This window comes from Passer domesticus, chromosome 31, assembly GCF_036417665.1.
Source record: "Passer domesticus isolate bPasDom1 chromosome 31, bPasDom1.hap1, whole genome shotgun sequence".
NCBI classification, from domain to species: Eukaryota; Metazoa; Chordata; class Aves; order Passeriformes; family Passeridae; genus Passer; species Passer domesticus.
In genome coordinates, this window is record NC_087504.1 from 3,804,015 (window position 1) to 3,821,441 (window position 17,427).

Sequence of the window (17,427 nt, forward strand, 5' to 3'; positions counted from 1 at the left end):
TTTCACCTCCCAACACAACAATGGGGACCAAACCTGTCATCCTCGTTCCTCCCCTGCACCCAGGAGCCACAGCCCAGGGCAGGATCCTGCCCCCAGCAGCAAAGTTGGCTGGGATCAGTCCTTGGGGCAGAGAGCAGCCCCTGAGCCTCCAGGGAGGCCACACATGCCTGGTGAAAATGCACGAGTTAAAACCACGAGCCAGAGAACACAAAAGTGTGTAAAACATCAGGATTTACTTAACTGTACAGTCAGGAGAGTTTTCCAAAGCTCAATAAAAACAGCTAATTGATAAACTTGAAGTTGTCTTCACACAGCACTGGGCAAGGTCCCAGATCCTGCCCCGGGAAAGCAGGACTCCTCCCACCCCCACTCCCCTCACCAGCATGAGCTGCACGAATTCCTTTGGGATACCCAGGAATCCTTTGGCTTTGCCACCCTTCTCTACAGAATCCACCCCCTGCAAACACAGCAGCAGGAAATGCTCCCTTGGAGGAGCCACAGCCCCTCGGGCAGTTCATTGAAGAGAGGCTTTGCCCACCAGCCCAGTCCAACACTGCCATCCTCAGGATTCCAGCTGCACACCAGCCAGGTGGGACAGGCCGTGCTGATGGAAAGCCTGGATTCTGACAAGGTTCAGACACTGCTGTGCCAAGAACATCCTAAAAACCCCAACCAACTGACCCTCATTTTGTGACTGCTCTACTTCACACAAGGAGAAAAACAGATGTTAGTGAAAATGCCAATTCTCTAGAGTTTTTTTAATGATTAACACTGAACAAATCCTGCTTGTTACTGTCTTCACAAATACTACATTCAGCACAGCATTAGATAATAAAAATAAATTGCACTATAAAATCCCATTAAAAGTCTCAGTTAAGCTGAAAGATAAAAGGCAAAACATTATTTCATAAAAGCTGTCAGGGGCCACAGAGACAACCTGTATTTCTTCTACTTGTGAGTATTGGTGTGCAAATGCCAGGACAACAGCAACTCCCAGGTCTTCACTTCAGCATAGGAGAGGCAAAGAAGTTACCCTGATGTCCAAACTGGGTTGTTGACTTGCTTTTGCTCCCAAATCTAATTCAAGAGAAATACAAGAATATCAGTTTGGAATTCTGGGCACAGAGGCCCAACACTCTCCCTTTTCCAGGGAACGTTCACCCAAATTTCACGCACCTCCCAAACAATGTTCCTCTCCCTACCATGAGAGGATGTTTGTAACCCAAATCTGCTGCTCCCACAGCACTGATTAAGGGAGGGTGCACTGAGTAGTAAGTGCAGGCTGCCCCCAAATGTCTCAGCTCTCCTAGAGCACCCAAAATCACCTACAGTCATTCCAAACATGGCATGCCAGCACCCACTGGCACTTACTTGGGGGTGGTCTTGCTGAAGGTGGAGCGGACCCTCTGGGACAGGGAGCTGGACGAGGGTGTCTTGGAGAGCTGGTGCTCTGGGGTGGTGAGAGGTCCCAGGATGCTCACTGCCAAAGAGAGCAGCACAGTGTGGGGACAGCTGAAGTTTTCTCTGCCTTGCAGAGAACATCAGGCATTCCCTGGCATCTGTGAAAAGCACTAGACAAATCTGGCACTTCCTGGCACACTTTGCTTTTTCCCCTGCCTCCATGAAGTGAGAAGTGGCTGGCTCTGAGAGCCTCGCAGGCTGCTTGGATTGAGGGCTGTTGTTTTTAGTAACAGAGCAGAAGGCAGGATTACCTTGAACCTCAGGTGTCCGTGGAGTGGAATAGGCGTTGGTGTTCTCAATCACGTGTGCTGGGTCAATGTTCTCCTGCTCCACCATCATCAGCTGGCTCCAGTAGTCCATGGGCAGCAGCAGGAGTCGCTCCACCACCTACAGGACACCTGTGAGTCACTGATCACAGAATCGTGGAATGGTTTGGGCTGGAACAGAGACAATCACCAAGTCTGTCCTACCTTGGGCTGACGCTTCGTGTCTTGCAGGAGGGTCATGGGGTCAGGATCTGGTACCGCGTGGGCAACTATTGTGGGGCCAAAGACTTTGGCCAAATTGGAGATGTCCATTTTAGTGTCTGGGCTCTGAGCCACCCTGCATTAAAAGAAATAGGGAAAGAATGTAGCTTCCCCCCTTCACTTATGATACAAGTCCCCTGTCCCACACACACTTGGCCTCTGAGTGAGCAGGTTTGTTCCAGAATGAAGACTTCATGCTCACAAGCAGCAACCAGACCCAATCAGAAAAAGCACCAGTGGGGTAACCTTCCCCTTCCAAATCACAGAATGGTTTGGGTTGGGAAGAACCTTCAAGATCACCTGATTCCAACACCCCTGTCCATCAGAATGTACCTCTGCAGGTGGACCATGAGGAAAGCCAAGGTGTCCCTGTTGGCCTGAGGAAGTTCTCCAACTGCTTGGTACATTGCAGCAATGCTGTTATCCTCATCTGGGATTTCTACCAGGAAAAAATAATATTTAGACCTTAGAAAGTGCTCCCAGAAGCTGCAATATTCCCCTCACAGCCACAGCCACAGCTACCCTGAGAAATAACCAAGCTAGAAACTTCTCCAGCTGTGCTGATAATCTCATATCCTGCCCAGCTGGAACTCGAGCACCATGGGCTGCTGGTTCACTTGACAGCAAAACCACAACCACCGAGCCTCAGGAAAGAGCTGGAGATGTCACAGAGCAATTCCTCACCTGCAGCTTCCATGAAAGTCTTGTTTAACCGGAAAGTGAGCAGGGGCTCTTTCAGGCTGCGCAGGAAGTCCTTGAGAAGGCCGCAGATGGCGTGGATATCGTCCACCTTACTGAGCAAAGGAATGTTCTTTGCTCTGAGAAACTTCTCCTTCAGCTCCCTCACAGTCTTGTCACAGCCAGAGATGCGGTAAATGCCCGTCTGTTGGCACAAAGCTTGGCTCAGAGGAGAAGGTCAACTGGTTTTGTTCCATCCCCACACCTGAGTCACCCACTAAGCAGCACAACGCACACCATAAATAAGGGATATTTGGGTTAACAATTTGCTTCCCTAACACTACAACCCATTTCATTGGCACTGTTTCACACCTCATTTTCTTCTTACCTCATGCAGCCCTCGTTGCTCAATCTCATTAACACAGTGCACGATGATGGAAGGGATCATTGGAGGAGTAGAAGGGACAAAATCCATCAAGGTGCCCTAAAAGGCAGAAGGGAAAGTAAAAAAAAAAGATGGATTCAGTCACCAAGACATGGAAAATACTCTCTCAGGAATTCACAGCAAGATCTATGGTCGGAAAACAAGAATTGTTGCTCTTCTCAGGACTGATGAAGAAACATCACATCCATCAGCACAACGCTGCATCGCCTGCCCAGAGCTGCCACCTTCCCCACTCAACGCCCTCCTACCATCACACCCCTACACCCCCTCCCTGCTTGTGCAGCGATGCATTAGCGAGCTCATTTGCATGTCATTATGCAGCTCTGAGCAACAGGAGCTCTGCTGGGGAAGGCAGCTAGGAGCTGAGCAGGTCCCCAGGCAGGGTGGGCCTGTGGTGGCAGCCCCAGGCTGGCACTGACCCACCTCGCCGATGCGCACCGGAGTGCCCGTCAGCGTGGGGATGCAGGGCAGGGGGCAGCGCTCCCGGCACTCGGGGTGAGCCACCACCCGGCAGTCTCTGCACTTCAGGGAGATCTTCCCAAACTTCACTCGCTTTCCACACGGGACACAAGATTCCGGCTTGATAACCTGGTGATGCAGAGCACACAGATGGCAGAGATTAGTGCAGTGTAGTAACTCAGCAGGAGTTGAACTGGGTAATGGTTCTCTGATCCATGCAGGTAACTGGTACAGGTCATATTGACCTGAGACTAATAGAATCACGGAATAGCCTGAATTGGAAGAGAGCCACAGAGATCATCAGTGCAGCTCCTGGCCCTGCACAGACACCCCAACAATCCCACCCTGTGCATCCCTGAAGCATTGTCCAAACTCTCCTGGAGCTCTGGCAGCCTTGGGGCCATGCCCATTCCCGGGGGAGCCTGTTCAGTGCATGACCCCCCTCTGGGAGAAGAGCCTTTTTCCAATATCCAGCATAAACCTCCCGTGACACAGCCGGCAGCCTCTTATCACACACATTCCAAGATGGAAGGAGATGCTTTTCCATCTCCTCCTGCCTGTAGACCCACCGTCTTTGAAACAAAGTCGTGCAGCCTGACTCCCCCGTTGTGCTGCGGGGTGCTGGAGCCATCGGTGTCCTGCTTGGACTCCAGCTGCTTACTGCCTATGCTGGACTCGCTGTTCCAGGGCTGCAAAGCACCTGCAAGACACAAGAAGAGGCTGGAATCACCCTCTGCCCCCAAAAGCATGGGTATCATTAACCAGAAGCAGCTCCCTGGAAGGAATGAGGAACATTTCAGGATAAGCTGTGTTGGGACAGCACGGGGATGTTACACCTACCGCTCTTCCTGCGGCTCCTCCGAGGGTAAGGCATGGTCTGGATGGTAGAAATGGCTTCAATTGGGCCACCATCGTTGGGGACCATCACAGTGGTCTTGGCTACTATGGATTCATTAGCCTGGAATGACAAATACACCAGTGACAGGAGTGCTGACAGAACACGGGAGCCCCAGCAGCCCTGGAAACAGGCAGGAACTGTGGCCAGGTGCACACAAACCCATACCTGGTCTGCTGTGCTGCTAATGGATCTGGATTTCTTCTGAGGAGCTGGGGGGCCTTCAGCAAACTGCCTGGAAGAGCGCTGAAAAGAGAGCACATCCTTGTCTCAAAGCAGAAATGCTGCTCACTTGGCATTGCACTGGCCCAGGATGACTAGAGGGACTGAACACTTCATGCATCTGTGGTGTGTGCACACAAGTCCTTCAGGGAAACCTTCATGGCAGCCTTGGAGGTGCCAGGAAGAATCAGGGAACCTCTTTCAAATAATTTTCCTAGCCAGCTTTAAAATTCAGATCAGAAAAAAAAAGAAACCCAACCGAAGAAAGGAGGGCAAAAAAGCCCCAACAAACCCACGAACTACACACACAAAAACCAGCAACTAAGCAAGTCCCAGACTCTTCCCAGATCCACTAGGTGATGGTTTCAGGCTCTTTCCCACCTGGATCTTCTGCAGATTAAAGCAGAATGAGCACAGGCTCCTTTACAGAATAGAAAAATGTTAACTTTCTACACCATTTCCCCCTAATCTGGGAGCTGTTAATAATCTCCAAGTGTTTTCTTGCAAATCCCTGACTGTAAAAATGCAGGCTATAAAGAACTCCACTCGTTTTCAGTACACAAACAATGACACCAGACCTAAATTTCAATCTAAACCCGCAGAGCAGCAGCGCAGCCATTCGAGGTCTGACTGTGTTTAGTGGCTCAGAGGTCACTACAGGTGGCTGTGAGGTGACAGATGGTGGCATTGTGGCAGCCGGGGGGAACAAAGGAAACTATGTGACAGGAACAATTGAACAGTACCCGCTTCTCTCTCCTCTTCAGCCTGACAGCTTTCACCACCGAGGAATCCCAGTCCTGGGGGAAAGACACAGCACTGGTTAATGGTAAACAGCACACAGCCCCTGGCCAGGGCTTCCATCAAATTTTAGCCAACAGCACACTCGGGAAATGCAAATCAGCTCAGCCAGGTTAATATCCCAGTAATCCAAACACAAAGGGTCTCTGGAGATCAACCCCCTCCCCTCGGGCTTTACAGGGAGGAGAACTTCAGAAATGGAGCTACATTACCAGTGAGTCATCGCTCTTGTCAAAGCTGATGTCTGACAGAATTGAGCCAGATTCATCTATTGTAGACAGCCTAAAAAACAAAAATTAGAAGAAGCTTGTATCAGTTTGGCTTTCAGTCAGTCACGGTTCCAGAACAATCCCACTGACTCAGAAGAGCCGTATTTTAAAGTGGAACAAAAAGGGAAACTGTTGACACGGGTGAGGAATGTGTCACAGGGGCCGACAGCTGGATTGATGCCTGACGCCTCAGATAAAATGCTGCTTCCCTACCTTTTGTTGCCCGCGTTTCCCACAGAAGCCTGTGGCCTGTTCAGGAAGGCGAGGACAGACTTCTGCTCCTCGCTGAGCTGGATGCTGCCGGAGGCATCACACATGAGCAGCTCCCGAATCAGCTGGATTTGCCGCTCCTGTGAGCACAGATAACATCGGCAGCTGGATACACTGTGTTTAATTACTGTAAGACCCGACCCAGCGCTCGAGACACCAGAGATAAGCTCAGAACTTGTGTCAATGGACTGCTAATGGCTGCAGGCAGGCAATGGCAGCTCAGACAGGTAGTGGCAGCTCAGCTCCATCAGCAGCCAGTCTCCTTTCCCAGATCAAAGCAGAGGAGCCGAGCCAATTCCTTGCTTTTTATTTTTCCTTTCCTCCCCACGAGTGCCAGTCCTTATTTGCCATTGATCAATGCAGTTTAATCGCCTTGTCTCCACACTCTGGAGAGCTGAGGGGTAACACAGGAATTACTCACCAGCTTCTCACAGTCCATTTCAGCTTTTTGCCTGCGTTTGATCTCCACATCCACCTGATTGCGGGCGTGTTTCAGCTTCACGTCCAGGGCGCTGCGCTCAGCTTCTGTCTTCATGAGGAGATCTTTGTACCTGCCGAGCTCCTGCTCTGTTTTCTGCCATTTCCTCCGGTTCTCCTCAAAGCTCTTGGCTAACTGAATAAACTCTGGGGAGAGAAAACATGAAGCCTTAGCTGGGCAAGCAGAGGAGCAGCTAGCAGCAGGTATCTGTTCACAGTGAATCCCAGGATTCCTGAGGTTGGAAAAGACTCGATCCCCACCTCAAAACCCAGTCCAGAGCACGGAGTGCCACCTCCAGCCACTCCTTGGACACCTCCAGGGATGGGCACTCCAAACCTCCCTGGGCAGACCCCTCCAATCCCTGACTGCTCTTTCCAGGAAGAAATTCTTCCTCCTGATGCCCAACCTGCTCCCAACTGAGGCATGGAGAGCCCAGCCTTTGGGCCAACCCAGCCACACAAGAGATGTCCAGGAGCTCTTCCATTTTTCAGACCAAGCCCTTCCTGTCAGCACCAGCCAGAAGAGCTGGAACACGAGACAAAGCCAGTCTGCTACAAGCAGAACATGGCCCTGCACAGAAATTCAGCTGGGACTGAAAAGGAAAAGCCCAGATCGGAGTGGTTTTAGCATCTCTAGCAGATTTTTCAGGAACAAAACTCACGGCATTCGTTTCCTTCGCTCAGAAGCTCGGCCTGGCGCGTGAGCTGCTCGTACAGACCCCGCAGGTTCACCATGGTAATCTCCATCCTCCTGCCAAAAAACCACAGCTAAACAAGCAGCCCAGCCCTTCCCTCCCCCCTCCAAGCAGGAACCAGCCCAAAGGAAAGAGAACCAGCCTCAGAGTTCCTGGTTGTGCTGCTTTCAGGCGGGTTTGAGAAGCTGCACGAACAAAACTCATGTTTTATGGAGATATATGCATTTACTTTTTCTCACTGGGAATGGAAATCCACAGCCCTGCACAGTTTATGGATAACAGAGGCTTGGAGAGAGGCCGATCTGCCCACCTTAGTGCTTCCACTATCCCTCAGCACAGCACAGAACCCAAGGCAAGATGAGGGATTCCAAGTCCTTCCCTTCCAAAAGGATACAGAACACAGCCCGTGCCCTGTCTACAAATAACTTGGTACTATCTAGGCCACTAAAAACCTGCAAGTTTTCAGCACTTTGTAAGATATAAATAGGAGCAACATTCTGGAGAATTTTAATACAGTTTTAAATTTAGCTGCATTTTAACTTACAGCTCCTCCTGCAAATAGCTGTTAAAATTCAACCAGTCAGCACATTTCTCTCAAACAGCAGCAACAACGGCATAAACAGAGGCAGCGAAGGGGAAAGTCTCCAGCTCAGCAAGATAGAAATGACTTCACGAACGAGAGAGGTGGTGGGGCAGGCAGGGCACAGGGGCTGGGACATGAGCTGGCTTGGGAGCGGTGCCAGCAGGGAGCACAGCCCAGCAGAGCAGGCTTTGAGGTACCTGTTCCACAGGTGCAGACTTCACAGGCACACCGACACCTCGGGACTTTCTCCACTAAACGCACTGCCCTTGTGCGAGCTCACAGCACGGGGCGCGCCCAGCGCGGTGCCCCAATTACCAGCACCAGCACCTCCATCCCCGCGGCCCCCGAGGCCGGGAGGGACCAGCCCGGCCCGCACAGCGCCCTCCGAGCCGGGCGACCGGGGCTGCGACACCACCGGGCTGGAATGGGCCTGGGCGAGCCCGGGATCCGCTCCCCTCAGCCCTCGGGGCTCCCCTCAGGGCTCCCCTCAGGGCTCCCCTCAGCCCTCAGGGACCCCTCAGGGACCCCTCAGCCCTCGGGGACCCCTCAGGGACCCCTCAGCCCTCGGGGACCCCTCAGGGCTCCCCTCAGCCCTCAGGGACCCCTCAACCCTCGGCGTTCCCCTCAGGGCTCCCCTCAGCCCTCAGGGACCCCTCAGCCCTCAGGGACCCCCGCACTCACCCGAGCCCCAGGCTCCCCTCAGCCCCGCACTCACCCGAGCCCCTCAGGCTCGCCCCAGGCTCCCTCACCTGGGCCGCGGCTCCGGCCCCAGCGCCGCGCGCAGCCCCAACGGCCCCGCGCTCCGGTTTGAATCCGCGCCGCCAGCCAATCGCCGCGCGCCCCGGCTCCCCCTCCCGGCCTCTCATTGGCTGCCCTCAGCGGGCTCCTTGAAGCCAGCCCGGCGCCATGCCTGCTGAGGGCGTGGCCTGCCTGCTCGGCGGGGCCGGGAGTGGGGCGCGGCCGCGCGCGCGCCGAAGCCGCCCGGGCGCCATCTTTGCTGCTGGCGCCAGCACGCGTTGCTTAGCAACGGGGACGCCGGGAGGGCCCGGGACCCTCAGGCCTGGGCCTGCTCCGTGTTCTCCTCTCCCGAGGAGTGTGCTGGGCAGGAAAAGCCCTTCTCAGGCCAAACCCGGCTGTTATTTCCAGCAAAGCCATTGGCACAGGGCTCGTGTGGGCCTGAGCCCCCGCGCTGGTTCTGTACTAGGTCGGTGCAAGCGGCTGGGTGCAGCCGGGGAGCGTTGAAATTCACTGTGAATCTGTTTATGGAGCGTTGTCACTTGAGATATACGATGCCTTGCCTGCTTTTCGTGCTTAAATGTTGATTTGAGTAACAGCCGGCAACTTGTGCCAAAGGCGAAACCCATTTGAAGCACATACCAGTCTTCCCTGTGCAGGCGTTTAATATGCAAACGGATAAAACCCAAACCTAACAATTACACAAAGGGAATTCACATAATCATAAAACAACAACGTGCTTTAATCTTTTAAATCTGAAACAAAACAGCGGGTAATTGAAGAATGGATATTAGCAATTAGAAAGCGGAACTAAATGCTGAAAATTGCGCAGTGGAAAGGGGAGTTCATGAAGCAGATTGCTCCCATCATCCAGCTGCTTTGTTGGAACTGCTTTATTTAGGGTATATAGTTTGGTTTACCTTAATAATAATTAATTCGTAATAGATTGTAAAAAGCCTCAAGATCTGTGGAAAAGTAAACATTACTGTGGCTTCCTTGAAGAAGAGAGCCAAAATTATCTACATTTATAGGGGAGCTGAGGCCTAGAGGAGACACAACTCGTCCCCTGAGCCAATGGCCAAGCGAGAGAAAGCTTCTGACCTTGATATATTACCTTAAAGTGCAGGAAATCACCCAAAAGCCCGATTTTCCCCTGCCTGGGACGAAGTTGGGGGTTACCCCTGGCTCTGCCTCGTGTGCAGGCCCATGCCCGCTGTGAGACGAGGCTCAGCTGCTCTGCTGCCAGCCCGGGGCCTCCTGCAGCTCCTGCCTGTAATTCAACCTTCCCAGCTAAGATGTCTCCATTGGCAGCTCGTATTTATAGGCAGGCGAGTTGTCTCGGTGCCGTTCTGAAGAGTTAAGGAGGCTTTTTGCTCATAAGCAAATTCCGTTCCCTCTCAGATTGTCACCCGCAATCTCGTGCCGATAAAAAAGCACATTATTTTTTTTTCAGATTATTCAGATTGCCCCCGCGGTGCTTGTTGTGAGTTACTGCAGTAGTGCTGGGCTCGTGCTGCACAAATTCCATTTTTCCATATCAGCCTTCCTCCTTCCAAACCCTCCTCAGAGCCGGGGGGGCAGCAGGCTCTGAGCGCCCCAAAAACCTTCTCAGGACCCCCCCAGCTGTGATGTGGGCCTGGCAAATGGGTTCCTGCTCGGTCCCAGGCTCTAAAACCATCGTGGAGTCCCTCTCCTCCTCGCTGGCTGATGAATGAGGGGAGCACAGAGGTCAGCAGCACCTTCCATGTGGAGCTTTATTCCACGGGAGAAGAAAGGCAGGAGGGCTGAGGCCTTTTCAGGAGCTGCTTTATGGCAAAGTAATTATATTCTCTTTTTGTTTGTGTCAGGAAAGGGGGGGGAGAAGCCTTGAAATGTCTCATCTGGGAAACCGTTAATAGAATTTATGCTAATTTGATGATTCCGGCGATTACTGGCGGAAGCACTTCACATTCCCAGGCAGCAGAAATTCTCCTCCAGCTCCTCCCTCAGCCTCGCTGGGTTGGTCTTCAGCCCGTTCTCCTCCTGCAGCCACCCCAGACCCTTCTTGGGGCAGGTCTGGCTGACCCCAGAGTGTGACCCCGGGATGTGATCCCGGGATGTGACCCCGGGATGTCACCAGGATGTCACCAGGATGTCACCAGGATGTGACCAGGATTGGTGCCAATCCCAGTGGCATCCCTGGTGACCCCGTTCCTCCATCTTTTGGGGAAAATGGAAGGAAACCTGCCCCAGTGCCTCACAGGGTGAGCAAAGAGCAAAGCCAAAGCTCTCCCTGCCAGCCTCATCCTCTGGTGAAGCTTTGCAAGCACCGCTTGCTCTGCCCAGCTCCTGTAATTAACTCTGCAATTGCAAACCCATTTGTGCAGCTTTGTGCTCTGGGGAAACCTTTATTAAGTTCCTTTTAATCCAAAACCAGTTAGACCACGATGGTCTTCATAAACAGTCATTCAAAAAATAAAAAGGCAGGGGGAAGCAAGGGGAATTAGAAACTTTAAGAGAGCAACCTTTCCCCAGGGGAAAAAAAGGGAGAAAAAAATGATCTGAGGTGCATTTCTCTTGATGCATTCATACAGCAGGGGTGTTAAAAAGGAGTTGTTCAGTAGTGTGAGGAAAAAATCCATCAGGCTGAGCAGGGAGGGCAGCCGGGGTTTAGCCAGAGGGACATGGACCTTTCAGGGAATTAATTTCTGATTTCTCCTGGCTGGCCAGAGCCAGAGGCCGGCAGATGGCATCAGGCTCATGTGCTGGGTGGGAGCTGCAGGGCCTGAGCCATCCCTCAGCAGGGCAAAATGTGGCAGAGCAGCACCCGGGGGCTGGGAGGAGGGGAAGAGCCCAGGGGGTCAGTGAGGAGGGGGATAAAGGAACCCATGGGGTCTGTGAGGAGGGGGATGATGAGCCCAGGGGGTCAGTGAGGAGAGGGATGATGAGCCCAGGGGGTCAGTGAGGAGGGGAAGAGCCCATGGGGTCTGTGAGGAGGGGGATGATGAGCCCAGGGGTCAGTGAGGAGGGGGATGATGAGCCCATGGGGTCAGTGAGGAGGGGGATGATGAGCCCATGGGGTCAGTGAGGAAGGGGATGATGAGCCCAGGGGGTCAGTGAGGAGGGGGATGATGAGCCCATGGGGTCAGTGAGGAGGTGGATGACGAGCCCAGGGGGTCAGTGAGGAGGGGGATGATGAGCCCATGGGGTCAGTGAGGAGGTGGATGACGAGCCCAGGGGGTCAGTGAGGAGGGGAAGAGCCCATGGGGTCAGTGAGGAGGGGATGATGAGCCCATGGGGTCAGTGAGGAGGTGGATGACGAGCCCATGGGGTCAGTGAGGAGGGGGATGATGAGCACAGGGGGTCAGTGAGGAGGGGATGATGAGCCCATGGGGTCAGTGAGGAGGGGGATGATGAGCCCAGGGGGTCAGTGAGGAGGGGGATGATGAGCCCATGGGTCAGTGAGGAGGGGGATGATGAGCCCAGGGGGTCAGTGAGGAGGGGGATGATGAGCCCAGGGGGTCTGTGAGGAGGGGGCCAAAGGGGCCCTGTTTTTGCCATCAGTCCAACAACAAACCAGGTTCATCTGGGATGTCCCACCTGAGAGAACCCGCGATGTTTCTTTCATCAACTTCAGGGTGAAGATCACTTGGATGGGATGAGCCCAACCCGCCGTGAACGGTGCATTAATGTCAGCAGAGAAGCCACGGCCTTATCCTGAACTCCTTAAAAAACAAAGGGAGTCTCTATTGCCTTCATCTGGCTTTTAATGAATGACCTCTTGTCGCCGGGAGCTGCGTGCGGTGACAAAGGACCTTTGTGGGCCGATATTTATGATTTCATTTAAGCCAGGGAGCAAGCTAAGGGAGAGGGCTGGAAAATAAGAGCTGAGCTGATGGTTCTGTCTTTAAACTCAAGGGATCTTTATCTAGTTTTTGTATTAATACAGTTGTCATCTCTTAAATATTTGAGCGACTCACAGCCGTGAATGCTGGGAGGGACTCGCTGACTCCGGCTCTCCCAAGCCCACACCCTCCTCTGGACCTGAATGTGGGGAGGAGGGAAGGGTTTGCATTTTCTTAGTGCCCCCCAAACCTTACCCACAGATGAAGCCTGCTGTGAGTGCCCACAACCTGCTCACGGGGGGCCCCGGGCTCCAACGCCCCTCCCCACGCCAGCGACTTGCCAACACTGATAAATTTTTGCCTTTTCCTTGGGCAGGCCTTGGTGGAGGATTAAACAGCTGGGAGTCGGGAGTGAGAGCGTGTCCCCTCTCCTTTGCCATGCAAACAGAGAAAATTAATCTTGCAGCTTCCTCTGATATTTGGGCTGAATTACAAGCTGGGAGCGGAGATAAAGCGCGGGCGAAGGAAGGCACAGGTACAGCGGAGCCGGGCTGCTGGCACAGGCCTTTGTCCGTGCAGATAACGCTCCCCTCCCGGAGTCATGCATAATTCACCAGCCTGCCTCCCTGTCCTGGTCATCCCTCCCTCTGCTTGCTCTGTTCTCCTCCCTGAGCAGCTGGAGGCTCCGTGTCCGAGCGAGCGTCGCGTGTTTGTGTGCACAGCCACATCAAACCTGGCTGACAGCGTGGGGCTCGTGGGGACAAAGGGAAGGAGACCTCGTCCCCTCTGCCTGGAGGCTGATGGAGCTGTGGGTGACACCCCACAGCCTGTGCTGGCGTGGGACCCTGGTGTCACCCTGCAGTCCCCCTGCAATCCAGCCCGAGCACAGCAGCACTCCTGCCGGGGCCTGGCTGTGTTTGGAATGCCCCTCACATCCCAGCTCTGCTAACCACACTATCTCCCTAAATCCCTCCACGTTCTACTTGGATAGAGGTTACATCCTCCGGGACACCAACCCCAGCACTAACAGACACCAACTGCATTTGATTTGGTCGATCATCCGGAGGCTCTTGACAGAACTGTGCCACACAGAGCGGGAAAGCCACGGAGGTTTTCCACAGCCACCAAGAGCTCCTCTCCCAGAACAAAGCGAGAACAACCTCGGTCACTCCCAGCCAAAGAGCAAACACACACACACACACACACACCTGCTTAATGATTTTTGCTTTGTAAACAAAAGCGGTGCCATGAGTTTAATAACCACTGCTTGGGAGTAATTGGGGCGATTATTGTATGGCCCAGGGGGAAAATTGCAGCTTGTTATCTCCAGGGAGTAGCATTAGGATCCAGCAGATAATCAGACTGTTATTTGTTGCACTTCAGATGACATTTCTCATGGATTTAGAAACGATAGTGATCAAGCCATGTTGTCAGAGCCACTGCCAAACTGCGGAGTCCAGAGACCTGGAAGCTAAATAGCACCTGAAGCTGCCTGGGACAGCTGCTCTTGCAGCAGGAATAACAGACTTATGTGCCACATTGAGCTCAAAGACATCTAGACCTCAGCAGCACTCGTCTCTTCTTTAATTTGAGCTTCTCATGAGACAACACTCAGGATGCGGATGCAGAGGGGGAATATCAGCTCTACCATGCCACCAGCCAGATCTACACTCAGGTTGCTTTGAGACCTTCCCTCCTGTTTCTCCCTCTCCACCCCAATCAATGGCCTCTGCCTGTGCCCTCGCCTCCAGCAGCCCTGAAATTTGAGGCTTGGGCAGGAGCTGCAGCATCAGGGCTGTGTCTGCAGGGTCCTGCAGAGACCAGCAGCGCTGGGCACGACCCCCTCCCCTGAGCAGCTCCATCGGTGCAGCATCTCCCTAAGGTGTTTGTGCACCCCAACAGCAGCTTTCAGCCCCTCGAGGGTTCCTGAGCTGGGGGAGGCAGCTCCAGCAAAGCCAGATGGGGCAGTACACAGCAGAGCTCCAGTGACACGGCCCAGCAGCAGCCCCTGGCACCCCACAGCGTGCTCACCCAGCAAAGGGGTTTTTTAGCATGGCTAATCCCTGCCAGAACCTCTGGCACGCTCTCTTTTGTAGGTTTGCTGCACGGGAGCATCCCCAAATCCTGGTTTGGGCTCTGCTGCCAGGGATGGGCTCACAGCTGACACGGCAGCACCTCGGCCCCCCCTCGATGAGGATCCTGCCAGGCCAGGAGAGCTGAGCCAAGCTGAGCTATTGATCCCCGATCAATGACAGCTCAAGGCCTGGAAATGACAGCGCCTTTCCCCAGCCCTCAGCTCCCAGCCCAGGCTGGAGGCTCACGCAGAGGTTTAGCAATAATCCGAGGCAGCAGCGGGGATGGGAAGAGCCTCTTGCAGCAGGTGGGTTGTTCAACAAATTGGACACATAACGAGACAAAAGGCACAGAGGAAGGAGATCTGGTGGGACTGGACCTTTATCTCTGGCACGCTGGCCGCCAAATCTTTGTGCAATATTTATCAAGGGTGAGCGGCCAGGAGAATTGGCAGTCGATGCATAAGTGAGGAATTAAAGCCACTGCCATCCTTATCTCCCGGCAGAGCGGGAGGGGAGGGGTGGGCGGGAGCTGCGAGCCAGCCCAGGGCAATCGACTTTGAAACCATTTGTGGATTTAAGGAGTCCAAACTTTATTAGCTGAGCTGATGGGGAGCAGAGCAGAAGCACCAAGAGGGCAAACCAGCACGTCCACACCCTCCGGCTGCCTGAGCTGAGCGCTGCCTCCGGGCAGGCATTTCCACTGGAGAGTCCCTTGTGCCACTGATAGACATTGCACGGCCGGGGGACAGGGCAGAGCTGCCCCAGAGGCTCCAGGTAAGGGGTCTGTGGTCTTTCAAGCCGAGTTCAAATTCACTTTTAAACCGAGGAGCTGCTGCACTTTCTCTCCTAGTTTCTCTCAGCAGTGAGACAAAGGCAGGCCACGCTCTGCCCTCGGGATGGTCACGTTTTGCACAGTCAGAGGCACAGCTCCTGGGGAGAGCTCGGCACTTCCAGCCACCCTGTGAATCTGCCCCAAGAGACACAGCCAGGAAAAACACAGGGGAAGGGATGGATAGAGCCCCCATAACCACAGAGCTGCAGGTCAGTGCCTCGAGGGGCTTTGTGCATCCCCAGGGAGGGCAGCTCAGCCCTCCATCGGCTGCGGATGGAGAGCAAAGGGCTGCTCCATTGCCAGCATCCCCTGGGAATCCCCAGTGATCACATAACGCCTGTAATTAACTCGATTATTGGCTTTTCTTTTGCTGAGACTGCACGTTCAAGATGGGCTCCATCTGCTCCTTGCATGGGCCTGGCTGCGGTGGGAGGGGACAAAGCCCCTCCTTCCAGAGAAACGTGTCTTTCTGCCAGCAGGGGACAAGGACAAGGCCGTGCTGGGGGGCAGCAGCAGCCCCTGGACAATGGCTGAGGGTCCAGCTGCCCAGCTCCCCCAGCCCTGTCACCACACACCAAACTCTGCCAACCAGCCTTGTCCCCCTGGGCACCCACCAGCCCCAGCCCCGGCTCCAGCGGGGCCATCAGCTTCGTTAAATTGTTTAAGGGGATTTGCATCTCTCTGTTTAATTTCTCTTCAAGAGCCCAGGAAGCCAAGTGGGAGACGCTGGACTGCCGTGCCTCGGGTGGCTGCTGGGAGGAAGATGCTCCGAGCATCCAGGGCCACACTCCCCCCCTGCGCCGCCAATCCTCCCGCAGAAATGGGACACGAGCACCGCCAGCACCAGAGTAATTCCCAGCTACAGCCCTTTCCAGGCAGGCTCCCCCTTTGGCCCTGCTGTGGTTCTCATAAATCCTCCCCAGGTTATTCCAGCCGCTGTCACGGAGCCGTGGCAGCAAATCTGAGCTTAGCTGGGAGCGCTGCACGTGGCGCCCGCGGGTCCCCCAGCACCCATCTGCGCCGCCTTTGTCTCCGCAGCCTTTGAGCCGCTCTTCCCCTCCTCTCTGCTGCAAAGAAACGCATTAGTTGCAACATTGCTTTAATTTGTTTGCCAGCTTTCGGAGATGGAGAGGCTCCTGCTCCCATCGGTGCCGTTTGAGGATGCTGGCAGCGTTAACCCTTTGGCTCCCGCACCCCCGAGCTGCTGGAGCGGCTTTGGCGCACCCGAGGCACCCGAGCTGCCTCCTCCAGCCCTGCTCTGCAGCCAGCCTGGCATTTCCCAGATGGAGGGATCCATTTCCCCTTCCAGCTACCCTCAGCATTTCCGTAATGAGATGAGTTTTGTTGTGACCACAACCAGTGTCAGAGGGAATAAAAGACAAAGTGATCCAGACGGGGTCTATGGCAGCGACAAGGACACGAGGACAAACAGCCACCAGCAAAGCCAGGGCAGTGCGGGTGGAGAAATGGGGTGGGACAAGTGGGGCAGCACAGGGGGACGGGCTGGATCTGCACCCAGGGAGGGGCTGGGGGTTCCTGTTGTCCTGTACCACACACGGCACATCCCAGGATCTCACCTGTGCACACACACCTGAGTGCCATGGCCTGCTCCTGGCCTGGGCCGTCAGCAAGGTGCCAGCTCTGGGAACACCAGCATGGCCCAGCAGGGGCATTTCTGCCCAGGTAGCTCCAAACCAGCTTCTGATACAGATATCAGAGCAGGAAGAGAGCAAGGGGCCAGGAGGGATGGCTTTGGGCAGCACTGCAGGGCTGCTGGCAGCCACACGTTGAGCCTGTGTGCTGTGCAATGAGTTTGTTTGATCTCTGCCCCACACTTCCACGTTCAGGTCCCATCCAGCCTGAGCATCTTCAGCCCCTTCAGCCCCCAGGGCTCTGTGTGTCCCAGGAGATGCTTTCTCTGGACTGGGTGAAACAAGTGGGGATGGCAGGACCACCCAAGGTGGAATTTGTGCACAGGGGAAGTGTTTCAGGACAGTGGTTGAGCAGGAGCCAGTGGTTTTGCATTGCCTCATGCTAATTGCTCGAGCTAATGAAGCCACACACCCATCTTGGTGATTTTCCACAGGGTTTCCATCCGCCTTTGGTTTTTAAGGTGCTGTCCACAATTCCGGAAAGATGCGGCTGATTGATTCTGGGATGGAAAAAGAGCAGAAACAACCCT

At 54.3% G+C, this 17,427-nt stretch overlaps 1 protein-coding gene and 1 long non-coding RNA gene across 8 annotated transcripts; one reads left to right on the forward strand and one right to left on the reverse strand.

Moving 5' to 3' along the window:
* Positions 1-727: 727 nt before the first annotated feature.
* Positions 728-8,622, reverse strand: RACGAP1 (Rac GTPase activating protein 1). 4 transcript variants are annotated; one of them, XM_064401129.1, is made up of 17 exons: positions 8,495-8,622; positions 7,164-7,252; positions 6,446-6,648; positions 5,968-6,104; positions 5,698-5,767; positions 5,431-5,484; positions 4,634-4,711; positions 4,411-4,528; positions 4,140-4,270; positions 3,550-3,699; positions 3,055-3,150; positions 2,673-2,871; positions 2,322-2,427; positions 1,932-2,064; positions 1,713-1,848; positions 1,372-1,480; positions 728-1,077 (listed from the first exon to the last, which is right to left on the reverse strand). In XM_064401129.1, exons 2-17 carry the CDS (start codon positions 7,246-7,248, stop codon positions 1,002-1,004), a joined length of 1,881 nt encoding a protein of 626 aa, XP_064257199.1. In that variant the 5' UTR covers positions 7,249-7,252; positions 8,495-8,622; the 3' UTR covers positions 728-1,001. The 4 variants fall into 4 exon arrangements, with proteins under 4 accessions (XP_064257199.1, XP_064257196.1, XP_064257197.1 ...); XM_064401126.1 differs by having other exon boundaries at positions 3,535-3,699; XM_064401127.1 differs by having other exon boundaries at positions 3,535-3,699; positions 8,529-8,592.
* A 200-nt stretch (positions 8,623-8,822) lies between these two features.
* Positions 8,823-14,946, forward strand: LOC135287786 (uncharacterized). 4 transcript variants are annotated; one of them, XR_010351311.1, is made up of 4 exons: positions 8,823-8,983; positions 9,968-10,757; positions 12,131-12,873; positions 13,722-14,350. It is a non-coding gene; the product is annotated as an uncharacterized LOC135287786 (long non-coding RNA). The 4 variants fall into 4 exon arrangements; XR_010351308.1 differs by having other exon boundaries at positions 8,823-10,757; positions 13,722-14,347; XR_010351309.1 differs by having other exon boundaries at positions 8,823-10,331; positions 13,722-14,347.
* Positions 14,947-17,427: the final 2,481 nt, after the last annotated feature.

Excerpts from the sequence above, each read along its gene's own strand:
- RACGAP1 (XM_064401126.1), bottom strand. The coding sequence starts at position 7,248 with ATGGAGATTACCATGGTGAACCTGCGGGGTCTGTACGAGCAGCTCACG. Across the intron at positions 6,105-6,445 it reads AAATGGACTGTGAGAAGCTG|GAGCGGCAAATCCAGCTGAT; the intron begins GTGAGTAATTCC and ends CTGTGCTCACAG. Across the intron at positions 3,700-4,139 it reads ACGACTTTGTTTCAAAGACG|GTTATCAAGCCGGAATCTTG; the intron begins GTGGGTCTACAG and ends CTGCATCACCAG.